The sequence below is a fragment of the Peromyscus maniculatus genome, chromosome 3, assembly GCF_049852395.1.
Source record: "Peromyscus maniculatus bairdii isolate BWxNUB_F1_BW_parent chromosome 3, HU_Pman_BW_mat_3.1, whole genome shotgun sequence".
Lineage (NCBI taxonomy): Eukaryota > Metazoa > Chordata > Mammalia > Rodentia > Cricetidae > Peromyscus > Peromyscus maniculatus.
The window spans coordinates 66,136,879-66,157,495 of NC_134854.1; the positions used below are offsets into that span (position 1 = coordinate 66,136,879).

A 20,617-nucleotide genomic window follows, 5' to 3' on the forward strand; every position below is an offset into this window, starting at 1 on the left:
ACATGGATTCTGGACACAGGTCCATGACCAGCCTCTCATCTGTGTCCTAAACAGAAGGTGCCTTAGTCAGACTTCCTCCAGAAGTGACAGACCAAGCAAACTTTGATTTTGTTTTCTTTTGAAGTAGAGCTGTCAGATTCCATCGAGACATCAGGCAATGATTGAACCGAGGGAGTCTCAGGGCACTGGAATGTATTGCACACCCTCTAGGGGTCCCTTGACCATGTATTCTGCCCCACTCCAAGGTGCTCCAAGACCTCCAGTGTCTTGAGGTCTGGTCTCTGGGGATCTCACTGGGCCTCCAGAAATGTTGTGAGGTATCCACCAGAGAAGACTATTCAGACATGGGTTCAAGCCAATAGAAAGTCTTTATTAGTTAGCTGGTGACAGCACTGGGTGTTTATCACCAGAGTACCACACTGAACTTTTCTCAGGGTGAGCTTTTTTTTTTTTTTTTTTGAGTTTTTGACTCTGAACATCACTACCTTAAAAAAAATTTTATCATTAATAGCAACTTTCCATTTCTTAATTTTTAAATACTATAAATATATAGGAGGTAGATGTCAGGAAATATGTAAAATTATAATTTAAATGAAAATAATCAGCATTTTTTTAAATGTGTAAAGTTAGTCAAACTTTGTAATACAATAAAAACATAAATGTAGCTAGTGGCTGCTTGATGAAAATATTAAAAACAAAACTGTCACATATTCCAAAATCAATTATTCTAGTTACTTTATCCATATAGCAGTGTTCATTGAAAAAGAATGAAAGGTTCAGAGGAAGTTTTTTTTGTTTGTTTGGTTTTTTTTTTTTTGGAGCTGAGGATTGAACCCAGGGCCTTGCGCTTGCTAGGCAAGTGCTCTACCACTGAGCTAAATCCCCAACCCTCAGAGGAAGTATTTTTAATCAATTACAAGTAATATCAATTAATTACAAGTGATATCCTACTGGGATAATATTCTTTTTTTTTTTTCTCTGTGTAGCCCTGGCTGTTCTGGAACTCACTCTGTAGACCAGGCTGGCCTTGAACTCAGAGATCCACCTGCCTCTGCCTCTCAAGTGCTGGGATTAAAGGCGTGCACCACCACCACCTGACTTAGGACAATATTTCTTAGGGATAAGAACAATGACACAAAGACTATGAAATCCAAAGACAGTCACATCAATTGGCAAAAGCAGTACAAAATGAATTTTGGCCAACTGAGGTCACAGGTGGCTCAGTGCCATCAGGTGTTTCTTTAAAACCCAAAGGCTTCTCCGAACCAAGGAGTGGGAGATCCTCCTTAGCGTTTGGGCAGCTTTCCCAGGGCCTGGCTTTACTGCAGGTCAGAACAGCTTCCTGCTGAAATGTACTGGCAGATCAGTGGGAAAATGATCAGACTGAAAATGTGTAGCATAAATGTGCTAAGAAACATTATTCTCAGCCCATGAGTTGATTTCTCAAATTGAGAAATAGTCTGATAAGATTAGTTTTATAACATAAAAAGTTCAAAATACTAAACAGCTGAAAATTTTAAAAAAGACAATACAGAAAAGTACATGACTATGATTTACATCCAGCTACCCCTAGAGTGTGCCCCTTTACTCTAACAAATCCTTTTTACAGAGAATGTGTACACTGTGACTTAAAAGACACACATCAAATGTGAGTGAATTGTTATAGTCGTTTTTATAAGAAGATTATATCACTTACAAGATTTTTCATCACTATTTAAAAAAAAAAACTAGGCAGTGAAGTGTCAGTGGCGTGAAAGAGCACGTGATCATAAGGGGAGAAACATTTCACCTGAGTTCCCACAAGTTCCTCCATCCAAGCACAGATCTGGGGGCAAAGGGGACCCCAGTTCAAGGAAGTGTGGCTGAGGAGAAGCTGCTGTTTTCCATTCTGCCAGCTTCCAGGACTGGCAAATTCAGAGATGACCTTGAGATGACTGGGGAGGAAGGGATCGGTGCTGGGTCCCCTTCCGGGTGGTACACGACAGTGGACGCTCTTTCTCAGAAAAGTCACTCTCATCTGAACTGGACCTAGCAAGGTTGTTGGTCACTCTAGCTGCAAAGGGCTCACAGATGCTGCACTTCCGGCCTGTGAGACGCTCCAGTTTGATATTCCATAGCTTTAGCGCTTCATCCGTTATCTTCTGAATCAGGAAGTTGTGTGTTTTCTCCCTGCGCATGGATTCCACGAGGGTGTCCAGTCCCTTGGGGTTTTCCTCTAAGTAGTCTGGCAACTTCCCAGCTCTTTCTCTACTTGAAGTTCAGCAAGAAATTTCTTCCGTGTCTTCTCTACTGAATTTTGTTGTTGTTGTCTTTTGCACATAGATGATCAAAATGTCTCTCAGCTGTGATTTTTCTCACAAGGTAAACACGTAAATTTTCTAAAGCATCCTTCTTCACTCCAGTCAGGTCCTCCTCTGTTAAGGACAGTGCAGCAACCTCCATGGCCAAGACCGGGATGGCATCCTTCTCAGGGTGAGCTTTTAAGACAAAAACCACATCCTGGGTTGACACACCTCAGTTAACAAGAACTGTTAGCCAGACAAGGAACTACAGAAGCCAAAAAACAAGGTTAGTACGTTCAGAGACTCTCCCGGAACTGTGGACTTTGATGGATTAGGCCTTGTTCTTGTTTTGACAGATGTTGCTGCCTGCTGAGATCCAAGGCCTGAATGGAACTTCCATCTTGGCACTAACTGTGCTGAGGTCTGGGGGCCTAATAAGGTCTGGGGACTTGAAACAACACTTTAGTTTGTCTTTGGGTCCTTTTAAGGAGGAGATAGATGTTGCCTGTGTCTCCATGAAGGAATTTTCACAACAACCACCACAATTTAGAGACTCAACCCCAAGAGAAAAGTAAGCTGTAAGGACAGAATAAGATAGCTCCACCAGCTCTGTCCAGAAAACATCTCAGTTCAGTGTAAAATCCTCAAGCATCAAAGCTTTGGAGATGAATGTTCTGGTAGCCATACAAGTGCTGGGCACTGCTCTGATGCCCAGGGTGGGAAGAGAGAGGCACAGATGATCTGTGCTCTGCCTTCTCCCTGTATTGACGACAGACAAGAAAATGTTATGAAGGTTCATCCCAAAACTGAATAAGATGCTTGAAAGGGTCTGAAAAGCCAGAGGGTGGTGTTGTCCCTCATGAGCAGGTGACATCTGAGCCAGGCTGACATGGGAGGCTTTCTCCTGTGGGCAAGGAGATGGCCCCATGTCTCATCAAAACCTGAGCATAATACGGGCCATCTGTTCACACAACAGGGACAGGCAGGTGGTCGGCCCCTGGAGTTGTGGCCATCATATTAAAGATGATGAGCTGAGCTAAAGCTATTGAAGGTGCTCAGTTGTCCCTCAAGATGCTCACCTGAGAATTCCAGGCCCAGAGGGCACCCAACAAGGTCTAGAACTGTAACTAATGACCAATTTCTATGCACTGACCTGCTCCAACAGCATTGGAGCTGACTAAATCCGGGTCCTTAATGGCCATCCCTGGGGTACCAAATTCCATATCCAATCATCATCAGAAGAGACTCAAGTGCAGGAAACCTCAGAGCCTTGTCCCCAGCCTCACATTCCAAGCCTGGCTCCAGAAGGAGACCCAACCACCAGCTATGAGAGTTCTATCTGATCCCGGAGACAAGCACATAGGGCTCTTTGGATGACAAATTTTTTCCTGCTTCGTTGCTACCAAATTCCAGATTGCTCACTTGGTAAGTTCCCACCTGCCTGCTCTATGGGATCCGGTGTGCTTTGTAATGAGGGCACAGAGATATAGAGTAATGCATTCTGTTAAGTGTGGCAATCCAGAGCAGGGACAGGTTCTGCACTGGCACAGAGGTGGCTCCACAAGAGGACCTGGGCATCAGTAGGAAATTGCCACAGGGTGCTCCGGGCAGAGTAGCCCAAAACAGGTTCCTAGGCATTCCAGAAATGTATTGAGCTCTTCCAGTGTCCATCCCTGTCCTGAGGACAGCAGTGTGCCTAAGGGTTAAGCCATAAGTTTAAGACTAAGACCGTAAGCCAGCTCCATTCTCAAGTGCTGCCCTTAGCCCCAGGCTTTGGTTCGCAGAAGACAGAATAAAGCAGGCACAGAGGGAGCACACGTGACTGTCACTTGCTGATCGTTGTTCATGAAACAGGAGAGCTGCCCTGCCTGGCTGTGGAGGGCCAGGGGACCAGGTAAGAACCCGTGCAGAAGTGAGCTTGAGCCTGGACAGTGGGAGCTGCTGAGTCAGGAGACTGTGGTGGTATTGTGTTCCCCAAAATATTGTGTACCTTAATAAACTTGCCGGGCGGTGGTGGCGCACGCCTTTAATCCCAGCACTCGGGAGGCAGAGCCAGGCGGATCTCTGTGAGTTCGAGGCCAACCTGGGCTACCAAGTAAGTTCCAGGAAAGGCGCAAAGCTACACAGAGAAACCCTGTCTCGAAAAACCAAAAAACAAACAAACAAACAAAAAAAACAAAAAAATAAACTTATCTGGGGTCAGAGAACAGAAAAGCCACTAGTTAAGCAGTGATAGCACACACCTTTAATCCTAGCATTTCAGAGACAGAAATCCCTCTGGATCTCTGTGAATTCAAGGCCACATTAGAAACAGCCAAGCATGGTGACTCACGCCTTTAATCCCAGAAAGCCAGCCTTTAATCCCAGAGAGTGGTGGTAGAAAGCAGAAAGATATATAAGGCGTGAGGATCAGAAACTAGAAGCATTTGGCTGGTTAAGCATGTGGCTGGTTAAGCATTCAGGCTTTTGAGCAGTAATTCAGCTGAAACCCATTCCTGATGAGGACTCAGAGGCCTCCAGTCTGAGGAGACAAGACCAGCTGAGGATCCGGTGAGGTGAGAAAGCTGTGGCTTGTTCTGTCTCTCTGATCTACCAGCATTGACCCCAATAACTGGCCTCGGGTTTGATTTTATTAATAAGAACTTTTAAGAATCCTTCTACAGGAGACTCAATCAGACACATCGCTATGTCTTACTCAGTCACTGAGTTGTAAGTGCAGAGCTGGAAGCTGGAAGCGGCCCTGCCTCTTCACCTCCCAAAGCCAGTGCTTCAGCTCCATGCTCCAGGCTTTTTAGGCCTCGGCAGCCATGTTGCTCCCTTTCCGTGGCCATCACAGCGTCCTGCGGCTCCCTCCCTACCCTCCGGCTCTCTTGGTTTGGGAGAACTCTGAGCTCTGGAAGACTGTTCAGCTCCATAGCCCTGCCAGAGAGAAAGGGTTGCACCTCTCAAGGTTCCTGAGATTCCCAGAACTGAGTGGAAGGCCAGGGTCCAGATCCAACCCAGAGGACAGTCGCTTGAGTGTTGAGCCATGCGGGAATAAGAAGGGGTTGTGGGGAGGACACAGGAGTCAGACACACCTGCCTGCTACCAGCAGTGTGACCACCAGCCAGCTAGTCACCAAGCCATCTAAGTGAGGATGGTCACTTCCCAGGAGATTCTAGGTATTACTTCTACAGAAGCAAAGCACCTGAGCCAGGCATGGTGGCGCAAGCATTTAATCCCAACATCAGGAGGCAGATAGAGGCAGGCAGATCTTCGTGAGTTCAAGCCCAGTCTGACCAACATAGTGAGTTCCAGTCAGGGTGGAGGGCGAGGGAGGGGGAAGCACCTGGGAGTGTAAACTGGTGCAGCCACTATGGAAACTAGTGTAGAGGTTTCTCAAAAAGCTAAAACTACAACATTGCCTGGTTATACCCATCCTAAGTAGATACCCAAAGGACTCCATATCATACTACAGAGACACTTGCTCATTCATATTCATTGCTGTTTGTAGGTGGAGTTTTCCCATGCCAGGAGCCACTTCCAAACTACCACACAGAGGCTGAATATTATTTATAAAACTCTTACACTTAAATCAATCCATATTTCTTATCTACCATGAGCCAGGTAGCTCACGGCTTGTTACCTCATTTTCTATATGCCTGCTTGCTCAGTGGCTAGCTAGCATCTCCCTAACTCTGCCCTTCCTCTTCCCAGAGTCCTCTGTGTCTGGCTGTCCTGCCTATTCTTCCTGTCTGGCTACTAGCCTGTCAGCTTTTTACTAACCAATGAGAGTAATACATATTTACAATGTCCAGAAGGATTATTCCACAACAGCTATTATGTTCATGATAGCTAAGAAATGGAATCACCCTAGATGTCCATCAACTGATGGATAATGAAAATGACATATGTACAATGAAATTGTTCAGCTTTAGGGAAAAAAGAAATTTTAAATTTCAGGGAAATGAATGGAACTGGAAAGTATTATACTGAATGAGGGAACCCAGACACAAAAAGACAACTCCACATGTACTATCCCATTTAATTTGTATATCTAACTTGGAGTGCTTGTAGAGGTCAAGAAGCTGGAAATGGGCTGCCGGAAGGGATGAGGGGAAAGCCTTAAGGCAGGTGAAATAGTAGAACACATGCACTTACTATAAAGGGGGGTAGAGCAATGAGGGAAACAAGACCATGGGGGTGAACATTAACTGAAATAGGGGTGCGCGAAAAAGCAACATGGAGGTTGTTGGGATAGGTCAACAGGTAAGATTGCGTTCTGCTCTTCCAGAGGACCACAGTTTGGTTCTCAGCCACCAGTCGGGGAGCTCGGAACCACCTGTCAACTACAGCTCTCTGGAAACCACTGGCATATACTCACATAGACATATAAAACATAAACGTGTGTTTTGATTTTATTATTTTAAAAAATAATAGGTTTCATATGGAAACCTATTATTCTAGCTAAGCAGGAAAAGGTGCTTGCAGCCAGGCCTGCTCACCTGGGTTGAGCCTCTGGGATCCACCAGGCAGGAGGAGAGAACTGACTCCTGCAAGCTATCCTCTAATCTCTATCCATACACCATGATGCATGCACACACACACATAATAAATATAAATTTATACATAGTTTTAAAAAAAAGAGTTTGAAGGGAAGTGTCCTATATGGGTAGACAATGCTGCTCTCAGAAGCCATACTTTATTTTTCTTTAACATTTATTTATTTTATTGGTCAGTTCAAGTGCCTGCATGTATGTCTGTACACCACATGGGTGCCTGGTGCCCACAGAAGTCAGAAGAAGTCATCAGATACCCTGCAACTGGAGTTACAGATGGTTTTAAGCAGCCTGGTGTAGGTGCTGGGAATTGAACTCGAGTCCTCTGGAAGAGCAGTCCATGCTCTTAACCACTGAGCCATTTCTCCAATCCTGGAAGCCACAAGTTTCTAAATAAAAAGCCCAGTGCCGGGTATGGAACACCTTCTTATGAGTTTTTGGTCAGGGAGGACCCAGAAGATTCCAAAATTATACAGGCTATTGCCATTTCTCTTGGCCGACCCCCAGAACTAGATGATAAGACCATGGTGTCAAAGACACCACACACCTTAGTCAGAAAACTGATCTGGATGCTTTTGCTATACTATAAGATGCTCTGCAGGCTCCTGGGGAGAAAAGACATCAAGTCTTAACTCACTGTGAACCCTACAAGATACAACAGCAACATACCAAGTAAGCCTGCCTACTGAAGGATCTTGGCATGAATGTGATGGGAGCAATTAACTGCTTCTTTTGTTTGGTTTTGGTTTTTCAAGTCAGGGTTCCTCTGTGTAGCCTTGGCTGTCCTGAACTCACTCTGTAGACCAGGCTGGCCTCAAACTCACAGAGATCCACCTGCCTCTGCCTCCCGAGTGCTGGGATTAAAGGTGTGCGTCACCACCGCCCAGCTCAGCTGCTTTTTTTATTTGAAATCTACTCCACAGGGAGAATTCATACTTAGTGCTGTAAACCAAACCAAAAGCCCACGGCTGGGGAGGTTATAGGCCCCTACTAGTGTTGTTCTCTTAAATAGACTCAAAGTGCCTTCTAGATAGGTTTATACCATAGATTAGTGTTCCTCTCAGCCTTGAGCAGTTTCTGTTTGCAGTGGACAAAGATTAATGTAGAGACTCGTAAGTGGTCAAAGTGCTGAGGGCCCAGCCCTAACCGCAGCAGCTACATTACCCCCTCCGAGGCTCAGAACGCTGCAGAAAGGAAGAAGAAACGAGTGTAGGAGCCAGAGAGTAGAGAGGAGTGCTGAGAAATGCTGTCTTCTGGACACAGCTGGTGCCCATGAACTCACAGCAGCAACGGCTACCCGCACTAGACCTGTTCAAGACTGTGGCTACTGACACTCCATCACAGATGGGGGAGGGGCCTCTGAGACCCACCCCTCCCTGAGGAACAATAGACAATTAATATTCACCCAAGAAGAGGTAATCATATTTGCGAGAGATGTAGCCACCCATAAGTTACGCTTGCTCAAGTAAATAACACAGATACTCACGCAAGCAATCCTAATTAAATGCAGGGAGACGCACACCTCCAAATCAAAAACATGCAAGTAGAAGGGGCACTTGGTGGTAGGGGGAGGAGATAAGAGAGGATAATGGAAGAGAATATGCCCAAAGTATTATATATATGTATATGTGTGTGTGTGTATATATATAGTATAGTATGTATGTGTTATGTATGTATTACTATAAAATTGTGAGAGAACAAATTTTAATAGATAGGTAGATGGCAGGTAGATGGATAAAAGTAAAGGTGTAATGTGGCAGATAGAGAGGGACCAACTAATAAACGGAGCCACGGCGACTGCTGCCCACCACTCAGTCTTCAACTCCCGCAGGCCGTTCCTGGGAGAGGCCCGACCCAGGCTGCCCTGCAGTTCTTCCATCAGACAAAACACGTGGATCAACGGGCAAGTGTCATGGTTCCCTCTCCCAGTCCCCTCCTCAGCACAGGCACTGTGTGCACACGTGCCCATGTGACTCCCCACAAGCACTGAAGTCCATCCCAGGTCCCACAGCCCAGGCAGTGTCCTCACCTAGTGGCAGACAAGTGACTCTCCTGCTCAGATGCTGTCCCCAAAGAAATAACCAGCATCAGCTTGTCACAAAGCCCTGAGGCAGGCCACAAAGTCTCCCTCCCGCTTCTCCAGGGGCCAACAGTCCTGAGCGGGATTCACAGGAAGCCCAGCAAACCAAGGGCACAGGGCTTCCTGTGAGTCTGTAATTCCCATCCTCACTATCCCGTCCCTGCCCTTGGTAAGGCACTAGCTCACCTCCGTAGTCCCCAAATAGAGCAACATCCCACTGACCCACAATTCAGGCCTCCCGCAATAAGACCCCCTCCTGAGCTCACATACCAATCCTCCAGGAAGGCCTACATGGAATCCTTACCTACAATCAGAAGCCTGTCCACCCAATAAGTGTCTGGACATGTACAGGTATCCAACATGATGCCGATAGCTTCCCTTTTGGCCTAGCCCACCTGTCACCCCTCTCAACCTTGAAATCCTAAATGTCCCCCTTGTATCTCTTCCCAACATTGCCAGGCTCTGGTTAAGGTGAAACATCCCTCCCTTCTTCCCTTTCTGGGTACAGGGAGTCTCCAGGCTGCTCAGAGACCAATACCCACCATGCCTGGGCCAGGAAAAAAGCCATGCTTGTCTTCAGAGTTGGCATTCCCCCCTCAAAGGAACAAGGGAGGTGAGGGGTCTTGAGAAGCCATCTGGGCTCTGGAAGCCTTTGGTGGCACTGTCACCTATGAGCCAGCCTGACTGCCCAGAGCCCACCAGTGCCATGACTTGGGCTGGCACAGGGCAGGCAGCATCTCGAGGATGTGTTCATAGCCCAGCCCGTGTTAAGTGCACAACAGCATGCACACATAAGCATGGGGGACCTCCACTGTCCTCAAGGGATCCGAGCCACCTTGCATCCCCCACCTTCTTCAGCAACTCCCCTGTGCCCAACAGTCACAAGGGACAAAGGAAACCAAGGTATGAGCCACCTGGTGCCAGACACAGGTATGTGCTGGTCACAGTGGGGAAGCCAGTGTATCCAACCCAAAGCTAGACCCATGTGAGGCCCAATTATACAGGGTTGATGGAAAGCCAATTAGGGGCGGGAGGCTGGCCTCAGACCAAAGGGAACCCCGGGTGAGAACGAGTGCGAAGCTGGACTTGTGAACTGTTTGAGAGGGTCAGGCATATGGCTTTACCAACGTGAGGCTGATGGTGGAAGCCAGTGCCACAAAGCAAATCAACATGATTGTGAAGGGTTGAGCTCAGGGTAGAAGTGTCGTATTAGTAGTCCACATGGCTTTGCTGTCCCAGATCCAGGGCTCTATTGTCTGACCCCAGGGAGTACCCTCCAGCTTTCATGTACATGTATGCACTTGTGCATGCACATGCATACACACATATACACACACACACACACGGTGTGTGTGTTGCGGGGGTGGGGGGGTGGGGGGTAGGGGTGGTCAGCCCTTTGGGCCCTGGATGTAGACAGACCAGGATCCTGTCCTGCACAGAAACTCCTTCAAGTATGATTCAGATCATAATCATGAGAAACAAGAGATGATAGCTGAAGCAAACCAGCACACTGGAGTCTCCTCAGGATAATTATTTATTATTCATAGTCATCAGCATCTTCATTAATTATTCATATGATCCTTAATTATTATCCTTAACAATAAGAGCAGTAAATAGCAGAAAAGTCCTTGAGGTGCCTAAGGCCCAGGGCCGGGTGCCTCCGGGCAGTTAGACCAGCTAATGCCCCCAGGGCAGTGGGGGGACCCCAGACCCCCTGTCCACTGCCCAGCTCTGCCCCTGCCCCTGCCCCTCCCAGTGGGGCCCAGGGTGTTGCAGGAGGAGACGCCGGTCCCAAGGGCAGGGGAGAAGCTGCTCCTTCACTGTTCTCCCCTCCAAAGCAGGGTCTCCAAGAGGTCAGGGAATGCCCTGAACCCTGGGTGAGCCACGTGTCCACACTGGGCAGCATCACTAACTGCCTGGGTCTGAGCCATGTCTGTGCAGGGGCTGGGAAGTGAGGGCCCCCAGCTGGCCGGGCAGGGAGAGGCGTCGAGTGGGGCCGTCTTGGGGGAGCTGCTCCGGGGCTCCGGCAGGAAGCTCCTCGAACGCCATGAACTGGGAAACCTGCAAAGAGCACCACAGAGCATAAGCCAGCAGGAAGAACTGTGGGGAAGGAGAAGAGGGTGGAGAGATCAAAGACAGGAAGGCTGGATCAAAGAGAGGGTGAGGTGGGCCGAGCAGGGACCTCGAGGGACAAGAAGGCTGCAGCTGGAAGTAAAGAAATGCACCTGTGGGGCAGGAGCCAAAGGAACGAGCTGAGAACCACTGTAGAGTCACCGGACAGAGGGCCTAGCTTGGGACCCAGGGAAGAGTCCAAGGCCCCTTCCCCTTCCCTGGGGAATGTGGCAGGGCAGCTGGCGATAAGCCCGATGGAAGACAAAGTCCCTGCTCTGGGACGGGTGCTGGGACAAAGAGGGGCAAGGTGCCTTCTCGTAATTCTCCAAAGAACCTGGGGCCCTGGAAACAACAGCGGGCCAGCCGCCAGGCGGCCGAGGCCAGGCAGAGCGGGCGCCAGGGCAGGCAGGGGGGCTTTGTGGGTGCTGACGTGTCTACTGGTGAGATCCCTGCGGGGGAGGCTGTGAAGAGAGACTGGCACATTTGCTGACGTGGGCCCTGGTGTCTGCAAACAGGAGCAAACAGCACATGGGAGGGGGGCAGTGCCCGGGGACGGGGAGCAGAGCCCAGGCCACCTCTGGGAGCCACAGGAGCCGACACGCCCCCCCCCCCAGCACCCTTCAGAGCTGGGGCTGCCCTAAGAGACCCAGCTTCAGCTCTCCCTCAGAGATGGTAGATCAAAGAGGTTGTATCTCAGTCTTGACTCTGGCACCCTGGAAATGCCAGCAGCCTTCAGGACAGTGCTGGACCACGGTTAGAGTGAGAGCCAAGATGAGAGGCAGCAAGGCTAGGGAGTGTGACCACAGCAGGGACCGGGATGCTATCCTGAGCGCACTGGCAGGCAGCATCCAGACCCAGAGTCTCGGGCTAAGACACCGTGTGTACATCTGGCCCTTAGGTTCCCGGCTCCGGTCCTCTCGTGCATTGCTCCTGAGCACAAGGGTGGGAGGAAGGCAGGGAACAGGTAGGAGAGGATAGGGGAGGGTGAAGAGACCACATTTCCTGCCCAGCTGAGAGGGTGGGTGGTGCCGGGGTGGAAAGGGCGGGGCGGGGCCCCAGAACGTACCTGAGAAAGCGAGTCCAGGGTGAGAGTGGGGATGGGGCCGGCAGGCAACAGAGGGGACGTGGAAGTGGGGCCAGGCCCGGGGGTGGTCACAGCACTGTAGGCGGGAGGGACCAGTGTCATTTGCCTCTGTAGCAGCTGCAGGACAGTGGCCATGTCTGCACTTAGGCGCGTTTCCAGCCTGGGGCAAGAAGAAAGGAGAGCCCCTCAGGGGAGTGGAGACAGCTGGTCCACTCGAGGCTCCTCTTCACCTAGCTGAGGAAGGCGAGGGAGGATCCAGCTGCCCGGCACACACAGGCCTAGACAGAGCATGCCTAAAACACTACCAGAGACCCAGACAAGAGCCAAGTTCTCCCACAGTGCGGCCTACCCTGTGCCCACTTCCCTGGGCCACCCCCTTCACCTGTTCAGCTGCCTCTGGAGTGCGTCCAGCCGGCTCTCCACATCGCCCCGGGAACGCCGACCAGGGCTAGACAAGGGGATGTTGAGGAGGCTAGGGGCTGGGGCGGGGCATCGAGGCAGCTCCTGGTACTGGCGCCCTCGACTGTCACCCCAAAAGCTGAAAATATTGGACACCCCAGAGAAGGCACCTGGAGTCAGAGAGGATGTGTAAGATGCAGGAAGACAGATGAGCTCCTGCCCATCCCCCCAGCCCCTCCCCCACAGTTCCCTTCCCCCACACTCTCCCTCCCCCACACTCCCCCTCCCCCAGCCCAGGCCCTACCTGACAAGGGGTTACAGGTGTCACTGCTTTTCTCCCCGTCCTCCATCAAAGGCTCTCCACCTGGGGGGTCTCCGGGGGGCCTGGGGCTGGAGAAGGGCACCAGGCGGAGGGGGCTGGAGCTGCGACCTGGACCCTCATCCTCACTGCTCTCTGGGCTGGAGGGGCCGCTGGATGGGCTCTCCCCCCATGGCCCTCCTGGCTGCCCCCGGCAACTCGGCCCTGCCCCAACTCGGGCAGGGCCTTGCCCCAAGGCTGACACCTCCCCTGGCTGCTCTGTGTCTGTGGGAAACAGAGAACATGCCTCAGAGAAAGGGGAGAACAAGGAAGGGACCAGGGGAGCTGAGCTAGCCTGGAGAGGAGCAGGGTACATCTGCAGTTGTTTCTCTTCCCGCCCTCAACCTGCCTGAGCCCACCCCTGCGGAGCTGACTGATCAGCACCCGCAGGGGCACTGCTGAGTTCTGGAGTTCTGGGTCTCTGTAGCCTGCCCTGGCGCTCCTTTGTTCTCATGCCCCCCTCCCACCTCCTCCCTCCTCTCTTTAAGGGGTCAAGGCCTGCCAGGCAACACTCAGGCCTAATGAAGACCAAAAGCCCAGCCTTTGTCCTAGAAAGTAGGAAAGGTCTTCCCAAAGGAGAGGATGGTTCAGACATGTCAGGAAAAGATGGCAGCATTTGGACAGCAGAAGGCAGGCGTGGAGGGGGAGTGCCTTGGAGGACGGCACACCAGGCGGCGGGACAAGGGGCGGAGCCTGCACAGCCTGACCCCGCCCTCGCTCCCCGCTGCCCTCCGCTTAGCCACCTCACCCTTGTCCGTGCGCCTGCGGAATGACAGCTTGCGCTTGCGTTGCCTGTTAAAGCCGCTCTCTAGCTCTGCGCTGCCGCCGGGGGAGCCGGGAATCATGTTGGTCTGTAACCAAGAGCAGGGTCAGGGCCCTTTGGTGCACCCTACCTGGCTGGCAGGGGAGGGGGGTGGCTAGCTGCACCCCTTCACTAACACAGAAAAGTAGGGCTGGGTCTTGGGACTGGAGGGAAGACTCTTTCCCCTCTGTCGATATCCCTGAACAAGCTGAAGTTGGGACTTTCAGAGCCTGATTTGACTGTGATGCCCCTTGACAGGCAGAGACACAGGCAAAGAAGCTGTATATTCAAAGTCTCACAGTGAAGGGGAAGCCTCCCAACAAGCAGCAGCTCTCCTGGGGATGAAGCCAGCTCAGGATGGCCCACTCACATCTCGAAGGTTGAAGGTGATCTCCAGGCTAGACCAAAAATGATCTGAGAACTCAGGGTACATGTCCAACACCTCCAGCAGGTCATCACGGTGGATCTTGTGCAGGTCACAGTAGGTAAGGGCCCTCACGTCCCCATTGGACTTTCCAGGACGTGCATACAGGTTCAGAGGTTCCCCAAAGATGTCATTCTTCCCTGGAGGCCATGAGAAGACAAAGACTTCAGCCCATGGCACCAGCATGGGCACTAGCAGGTACCCTCCTTTGGGTTATTTCCACCCTGGACAGAAGCATCTCCAATCATCCAGCTCCCAGCTACACAGCCAAGGAAACATGAGCCAGCCCATGTCCCCAGGGCTCTGAGCAGATGAGGACAGCACCAGTGGCCAAAGATGACAGCAGGAGGGACCGGGGACTTGGAGTCTCTGAGCAACTATTCAACCAGAAGAAGCCACCCAGAAAGCTCCAGCTCTACAGCCATGACTTCCTTGGGATAACCCTACTTCTACCCTCAAATACCCTCCTAACCAACTGCAGCGCCCTCTAACAATGGTCTCCAAACTACAAATGACAACACGGTAATTAATCAAAACCAGTATCGTTTTACTGAATGAAAACTGGACAGCAGCATAGCTTAGCACAGCCAAGCACAGAAGACCAAAATATACACACACGTGTAGGAACGCTACATTCATCTGGGAAGTGAGTAGGTTTGTGGAGCGGTAGACATGTTGGGCTGAACTGCGAAATGAAAATCTAAAATGTCCTGCTGTGACGTGACCAAGAGTTCAATGCTTGCAGGACCACAGAAAGAGCATGAAGACACTTGAAATCTCCAGTGTCTGAGTGCAAGCCACACACACAGTGGCCAGAGGTGGGGGACAGGAAGGGAACGTGTTACGCTGCATGGAACTTGAGGGAACCGTGTCCTTAGTGAACCTGGATGCACTGTCTCCAGCTGTGTATTTCCCACTGCACCACCAGACGGCCCTCCACTTTAAGGAAACAGTAGGCGCCTGCCTGTGGGTGGATCCTAAAGTTTCCTCTCAGCCCAACAGCCCCATGTCCTATAGGGTTCCTCTCTGTTGCCAGCCTTGAAGGCCCAGCCGCTGGTGAGTTAAAAGAAGCCAAGAATCCTGCCAGCACTCCCACACCCCCAGTGTGTTCATTGGGTTCAGGTCTCTCTGGGTTTCAGTGGGCATTCCCACCCCATACCCAAGATGGCCACCACGACATCACCCCGCAGGATCTCGATGGAGCCCCTGGAGATGAAGTAGAGGGCAGTAAGCAGGTCCCCAGCGTGCACCAGTGTGTCCCCCGGTGGTGCATGTGTGGTCTTGAACTTCATGGCCAGGGCTCGCAGGCAGCCTTTGGTGGCCCCCCGGAAGGGTTTGCAATGCTGCAGCAGGGAGCGGTTGAGATGCAAGCAGATGTCAGCCTGCAGGCACTCGGGGAAGCCCTTCAGCACCTAGAAACAGGGATGGTTCAGAACGCTCACTCTTTTGGGACTCAGCCCAAACACCAGCCCACTGCCTCACACCTCTGGCTCAGGGGAGACCTGCTCCCAATTCCGTCCTCTGCGGAGGATGCTTTGCAAAACCTTAGGAGCCCAGAAACCCCTCAGTACATGGGTTCCCACCCTGAACAAATTCTTATCTGGAAGTGCAGCAAGTGATTCCCCACCTCCAGCTGTAGTGGGGTATGTGAAGGGCCTGGCGTCTCCCAGTGGGAAAACTCCAGGTGAAGGAGTTCCACGGATCAGTAGCCCATGTAATCCTGCGGTTCCTCAGTACTAACTACAACCATCTGAGGCATGCTGGATGCACCGCGAGCGTGCCTCACCGCGTTCATGTCGATGCCGTTGGTGTAGGACCAGGCGTGCTGGAAGTACTCCTCGAGGCGCTGGCGTAGTGGATTAGGAATCTGGTGGAAGCGGATAAACTCCCGCACCCGGAGCATCTGTGTGTGGTAGCGGGCCGTGCCCGAGTACAGCCGCTGGATGATGGCAGACACGTTGCCGAAGATGCTGGCATACATGAGGGCTGAGGGCGTGGGTGAGTGGGGCCGTCAGCATCCGCAGGGACCCCGCCCGCCCACGGGGACCCTCTGCTCAGGCCCCGCACCAGGTCAACGACACTCGCGGTCCGGTCACGTCTCAGTCTGAGAGTGGACATACACATGCTCAAACACACGCCAACCTTCAGCATTTCCTGCCCTGGTGTCCCAGCCTCCAAACTATACTGTGAGCCCAGGACTCTAGGAGGGGAAGAGGAGGGGGCGGGGCGGGGAGCTCTGATGGCCACTGTGCTCCATCACTACCGTTACCACCCAGTCATGGCTCCGCCCCCCACCCGCCTCCAGGGCGCACTCACAGCCAATGAGCATGACGCAGATGGAGAAGATCTTCTCTGAGTTGGTGTTGGGGGAGACATTGCCGAACCCCACGCTGGTGAGGCTGCTGAAGGTGAAGTAGAGTGCTGTAACATACTTGTCCTTGATAGAGGGGCCGCCCAGGCCGCTGCTGTTGTAGGGCTTGCCGATCTGGTCGCCCAGGTTGTGCAGCCAGCCAATGCGCGAGTCCATGTGAGGCTGTTCCATGTTGCCAATGGCGTACCAGATGCAGGCCAACCAGTGCGCAATGAGCGCGAAGGTGCACATGAGCAGGAAGAGTACCGCTGCCCCGTACTCCGAGTAGCGGTCCAGCTTCCGAGCCACGCGCACCAGCCGCAGCAGCCTCGCGGTTTTCAGCAGCCCGATCAGCTAGAGGAGGGGGCATGTTCAGTGTGAGGGCACATGAGTAAGGCGCACTGTAGCAGAGGGTACAGAGGTGACACCATAAAAGACTTCTTCCTGGAAGCTCTCCCTGATAACGAAAGCCACCTGGAATAAAGTGCTTCCCACGCTGCTCCCAGCTTAAAACTGTGCCAGCTTTAAGACGAGGTAGTAAGGGTCTCCATGGTGAGAACCAGGAAACAGGGGGCACCAAAAGGGCCAAGAGTCACCTCTAGGTGCTAGGCCAGAATTCTAACTAGCTTTTGAGGGCACTTTTGTGTACGTTAGAAATTACAGCCCCCACTCTGGTAGACAAATTAGAAAAATGAGCCCCTTCCGGCTCTTTATGACCCTGTAGGTAATCAAGCATGGACTTGCTAGGGACCCTCCTTTCCTGTGCATATCCCTCTCTAGCACCCTTCTTCACCCTACCCCCTCCTGGCTCTTTTCTCCTGGCCGCCTCCAAGCCCACCTCCTCAGAGCCAGAGCCAAAGATGAGCAGGTCGAAAGGGATGGCAGCCACCATGTCAATGAGGAACCAGCCCTTGAAGTAGTGGACAGCGATGCGGCCAGGGTGACTGACCACCTCTTCATTGGCGTTGACATAGGTAGTGCGGAAATTGATGAGGATGTCCACGATGAACATGATGTCCACGATGAGGTCCACCACGGCCAGGGGCTGGCAGGCATAGCCACAGTCAGGGGCTTGGGACCCGTCCTCAGTCTCCTTCAGCAGGAAGGCAGCTGAGTAGGGTGTGAAGACGGCCGTGTAGATGACCAGCAGCAGAATGAGCCAGTCCCACACAGCCTTGAAGGGACTGTAGTGCAGAATGGTCCAGCGGTGGATTCTGGGGGCCTGCAGCTTATACTCGGGCAGCACATCAGCTCCCAAGGACAGGACCTAGACAGAGAGGCAAGGGGTGGATGATGAGGGAAGGTCATGGAACTTCAGAGCAGAAGCTGGTGTCAGCCTTACTGTGGCCAAGTAGAGCACATTTCCATCAGAATGCTCATCCTTCGGCCAAGTAGCCATGGCAACTGACTACCCTCAGACCGAGGCACTACAGTTCCCAGAATGCCACCCAGCGGGGGGACATCCTGGCAGGCTCCACACAGTTCTGACAACACCCAAAATACTTGGACTTAGGTCATCAAGCAGGAAGTCCCAATATTGTTTCCCACCAGCAAAGCAGGCCAGATCCTCAGACCATGCACCTTGCACCCTACAATCTTGCCCCACAGCCCCCAAACCAACACGTACACGCCCCTGTCTCAGTCCAGAATGTGTTCCAAGGACTGCAGTTCCCAGCTGGGCAGTGAGCCCAGGAGCCAGAGTCCCAACACATGAAATAGTCATTGCAGCTCCCTCACAGCCTCACTTCATACCACTGTCCAAGGACACCAGCCACCGTTCTCGGGTCCCTTGGCCTCCCTGAGCGGAGAAAACTTCTCCCTGCTGCTGCTCTTTCTTGCTCAAGTCCCTCTCCACCCCATCCCAGAGAAGCCTCCCACGCTCTTCCACAGGGACCCAGGGGACAGAGCCCAACCCTGAGAACCTTGCACCTCAAGTATACAGAGAGATGTACACCCAGGCTGGCCCAGACGTGCACGCGTGGCCTGAACCCATTCTCAGACAAGGGGAAGGCTGGTGCTCCTCGACAGTCAGGCAGAGGGGCCACCACAGGGACAAGGGACAACAAGCATGTCCAGCACTCTCCCGGAGAACTCCTTTCCCAGGTGTCAGAAGGCCCATGCCCACCCATCCCTTAGAATCCTCTGGTAGACATCGGACCCGGCCAGAATTCCCTCCCAGTCCCTCTAGCCTGGACCCTGCCATCCTGAAACCAGGCCCTAGGCCTTCCCCAACCCCAGAGTTTTTAGTTCTGTCCCAGAAGCACGGAATCCCACAGCCTCGGGCCCCCGAGCTCAACGAAGTCCCAAAGACTCTCATTCAAGCTCAAGTGGGAAGCCCCTAAGCCCGCCTGCATAGGTGGGCTGTTTAGAGAACATCTTTGGGAAAGGAACCAGAAAGAAAGGTGGGTCTTGGGGGGGGGGGGCGGGGAGTTTGGCCACCCGGGGTGGACAAAGACTTTAGAGAAACCAGATGGAGTGGGAATGAGCACCAGGGTCTGGTCAGAGGAGGACCCTAGGTCTGCCCTGCCTTCAGCCTGAAGGCCTGTTCATTAAAATAGAGAGTTAATGCACATGAGGTTGGTGATCTTTCAGGCATCAAAAAAGAACAGGCTAGGACCCCACAGACAAGGGACAAAAGGAGGTAGCTGTCCCTCCATAGGACCCCACTCTGTGCCTGAGTGGTCAGGCCTGGGGAACTATGCTGGACCACCCCAGGCAGCAGTGACCCCGTCCCCCAGGTCTGCCACAGTCCCAGTGCACATCTGTATTCATATATACAGCCAGTCTGGGGTACAAGGTCCAAACCTGCTAACTCAATCTACCCAGTCCTAGCTCAGAAACCACTGGCGTACCGCATGGGCCTCAGGCCAGGTCTATAATCCCTGTGATCTGCTCTCCTATGGAAGACTGACTCAACCTTGGCTCTTCACCTTGGGCAGGAAAACTCTCACCTGGGCCTGTTCCCCAGTGGGGAGGAGCACACGAGCCCAGACAGAGGGAGTCAGGGACAGCAGTGATGGTGGCAGGGGTGGGAGTCTCAGAGCCACCCAGAGCCACCTCCAGGTTCTAAAGCAGGAGAGCCAGTGGGGCAGAGAGGTGGCTCCTAGGAGGCAATCCCCAGCCGAAGGGACAAGGGCCCAGGATGCCCTTAAGGGGTGAGCCATGCCTCAGTTCAGTCTGCCCTCACTGCCCATCAAGCAGCCTCTGGCCCCTGCTCTCCGGAGACTCCGGCCTCCAGAACTCCAGGAGTAAGCCAAGCCCCCAATGCTCTCCACAAAGTCCCAGAGTGAGGGAGCCCAGCACCGTGTCAGGTCTACCTGAGGCCCCATGGTTCCTTGTCTCCCTCCATTTCCCACCATCCACTCTGGATACCTATCTGCTTCCTGGTGTCTCTCTCTTCCCTTTATATTATGAACTAGAAGACTGTGGGCCACAGAAGCCATAGGAAAGGGGTTGCCAAGGCAAGGGAAACCCCAGGAACCTTGCCAGCCGCCAAGGAGGAGAGCTCAGTGATGGGCCACACTGAAGAACACAGGGCTCCCAATCTGTCCTGCTTCTCAGAAGCCCTCTCCCCAACTGCAGCCAGATCCCTCTGGGCCACACCCCCACCTGCCTCAGTGTCCCAGCCCAAGAAAAGGATAGGGTGCTGAGGGGATCACCTACCTCCTGGGCCACCAGGCTGGAGATGCGCACTGCCCGCCTCACCCGGCCTTTCTGGGCCCTGGGCTGCAGAGCCCCTGTCCTGCTCTCCTTCCCTGCTGGGACCGCCATGGAGGATTTGGCTCCCCCCAGCCTGACTGCTCTAGGGCCCCAGGGCCGGGCCAGTGCCTCTCTTGTGCTCCAGCAGCAGTCCCAGCCCAGGCTGCCAGCCCAAGGCTGGCCGACTGGCAGCCAGGACCGCCTCTGGCATGAAGCCAGAATGACTGGGCTAGGCCCTGGGGCTGGGGTCACCTGAGCAGTGAGTATGGACAGCTGCCTGCTTGGCTCTTGCTGCACATGGCCCCTTGGTGTGGGCCCCCTGCTACCAGGGTGCTGTGCTCTGCCCGCCTGCCGCCAGCCCAGCAGCAGCCGCGGTGGGAACCGCAGCTCCTCTGCCGGCCGGCCCCTCCTCCTCCCAGGTTCCCACCCCCACTCCGCCACCCTGCCCCCCCACCCCCCGCCCAGCCCGTGCCCGCCCTCTGCCCCGTG

At 52.9% G+C, this 20,617-nt stretch overlaps 1 protein-coding gene and 1 pseudogene across 5 annotated transcripts in view; both read right to left on the minus strand.

The window, feature by feature from the left end:
- Window positions 1–1,742: 1,742 nt before the first annotated feature.
- Window positions 1,743–2,442, minus strand: LOC102926999 (B-cell lymphoma/leukemia 10 pseudogene; annotated as a pseudogene).
- Window positions 2,443–10,416: 7,974 nt separating this feature from the next.
- The window catches only part of Kcnh2 (potassium voltage-gated channel subfamily H member 2), a 50,814-nt gene continuing 40,613 nt past the window's right edge, over window positions 10,417–20,617 (minus strand). For 4 of the 5 annotated variants that reach the window (XM_076566688.1, XM_076566687.1, XM_042273208.2 and 1 more), the window contains 10 exons: window positions 17,268–17,696; window positions 16,396–16,783; window positions 15,866–16,065; window positions 15,239–15,491; window positions 14,026–14,219; window positions 13,602–13,704; window positions 12,800–13,078; window positions 12,479–12,665; window positions 12,079–12,256; window positions 10,417–10,961 (listed from right to left, as the gene is read on the minus strand). In XM_076566688.1, coding sequence (XP_076422803.1) covers window positions 10,809–10,961; window positions 12,079–12,256; window positions 12,479–12,665; window positions 12,800–13,078; window positions 13,602–13,704; window positions 14,026–14,219; window positions 15,239–15,491; window positions 15,866–16,065; window positions 16,396–16,783; window positions 17,268–17,696 — 2,364 coding nt within the window. In that variant the 3' untranslated portion in view covers window positions 10,417–10,808. Of the gene's footprint in view, window positions 10,962–12,078; window positions 12,257–12,478; window positions 12,666–12,799; window positions 13,079–13,601; window positions 13,705–14,025; window positions 14,220–15,238; window positions 15,492–15,865; window positions 16,066–16,395; window positions 16,784–17,267; window positions 17,697–20,092; window positions 20,526–20,617 lie in introns of those variants that run through there. The other variant, XM_006996351.4, reaches the window with a different exon arrangement.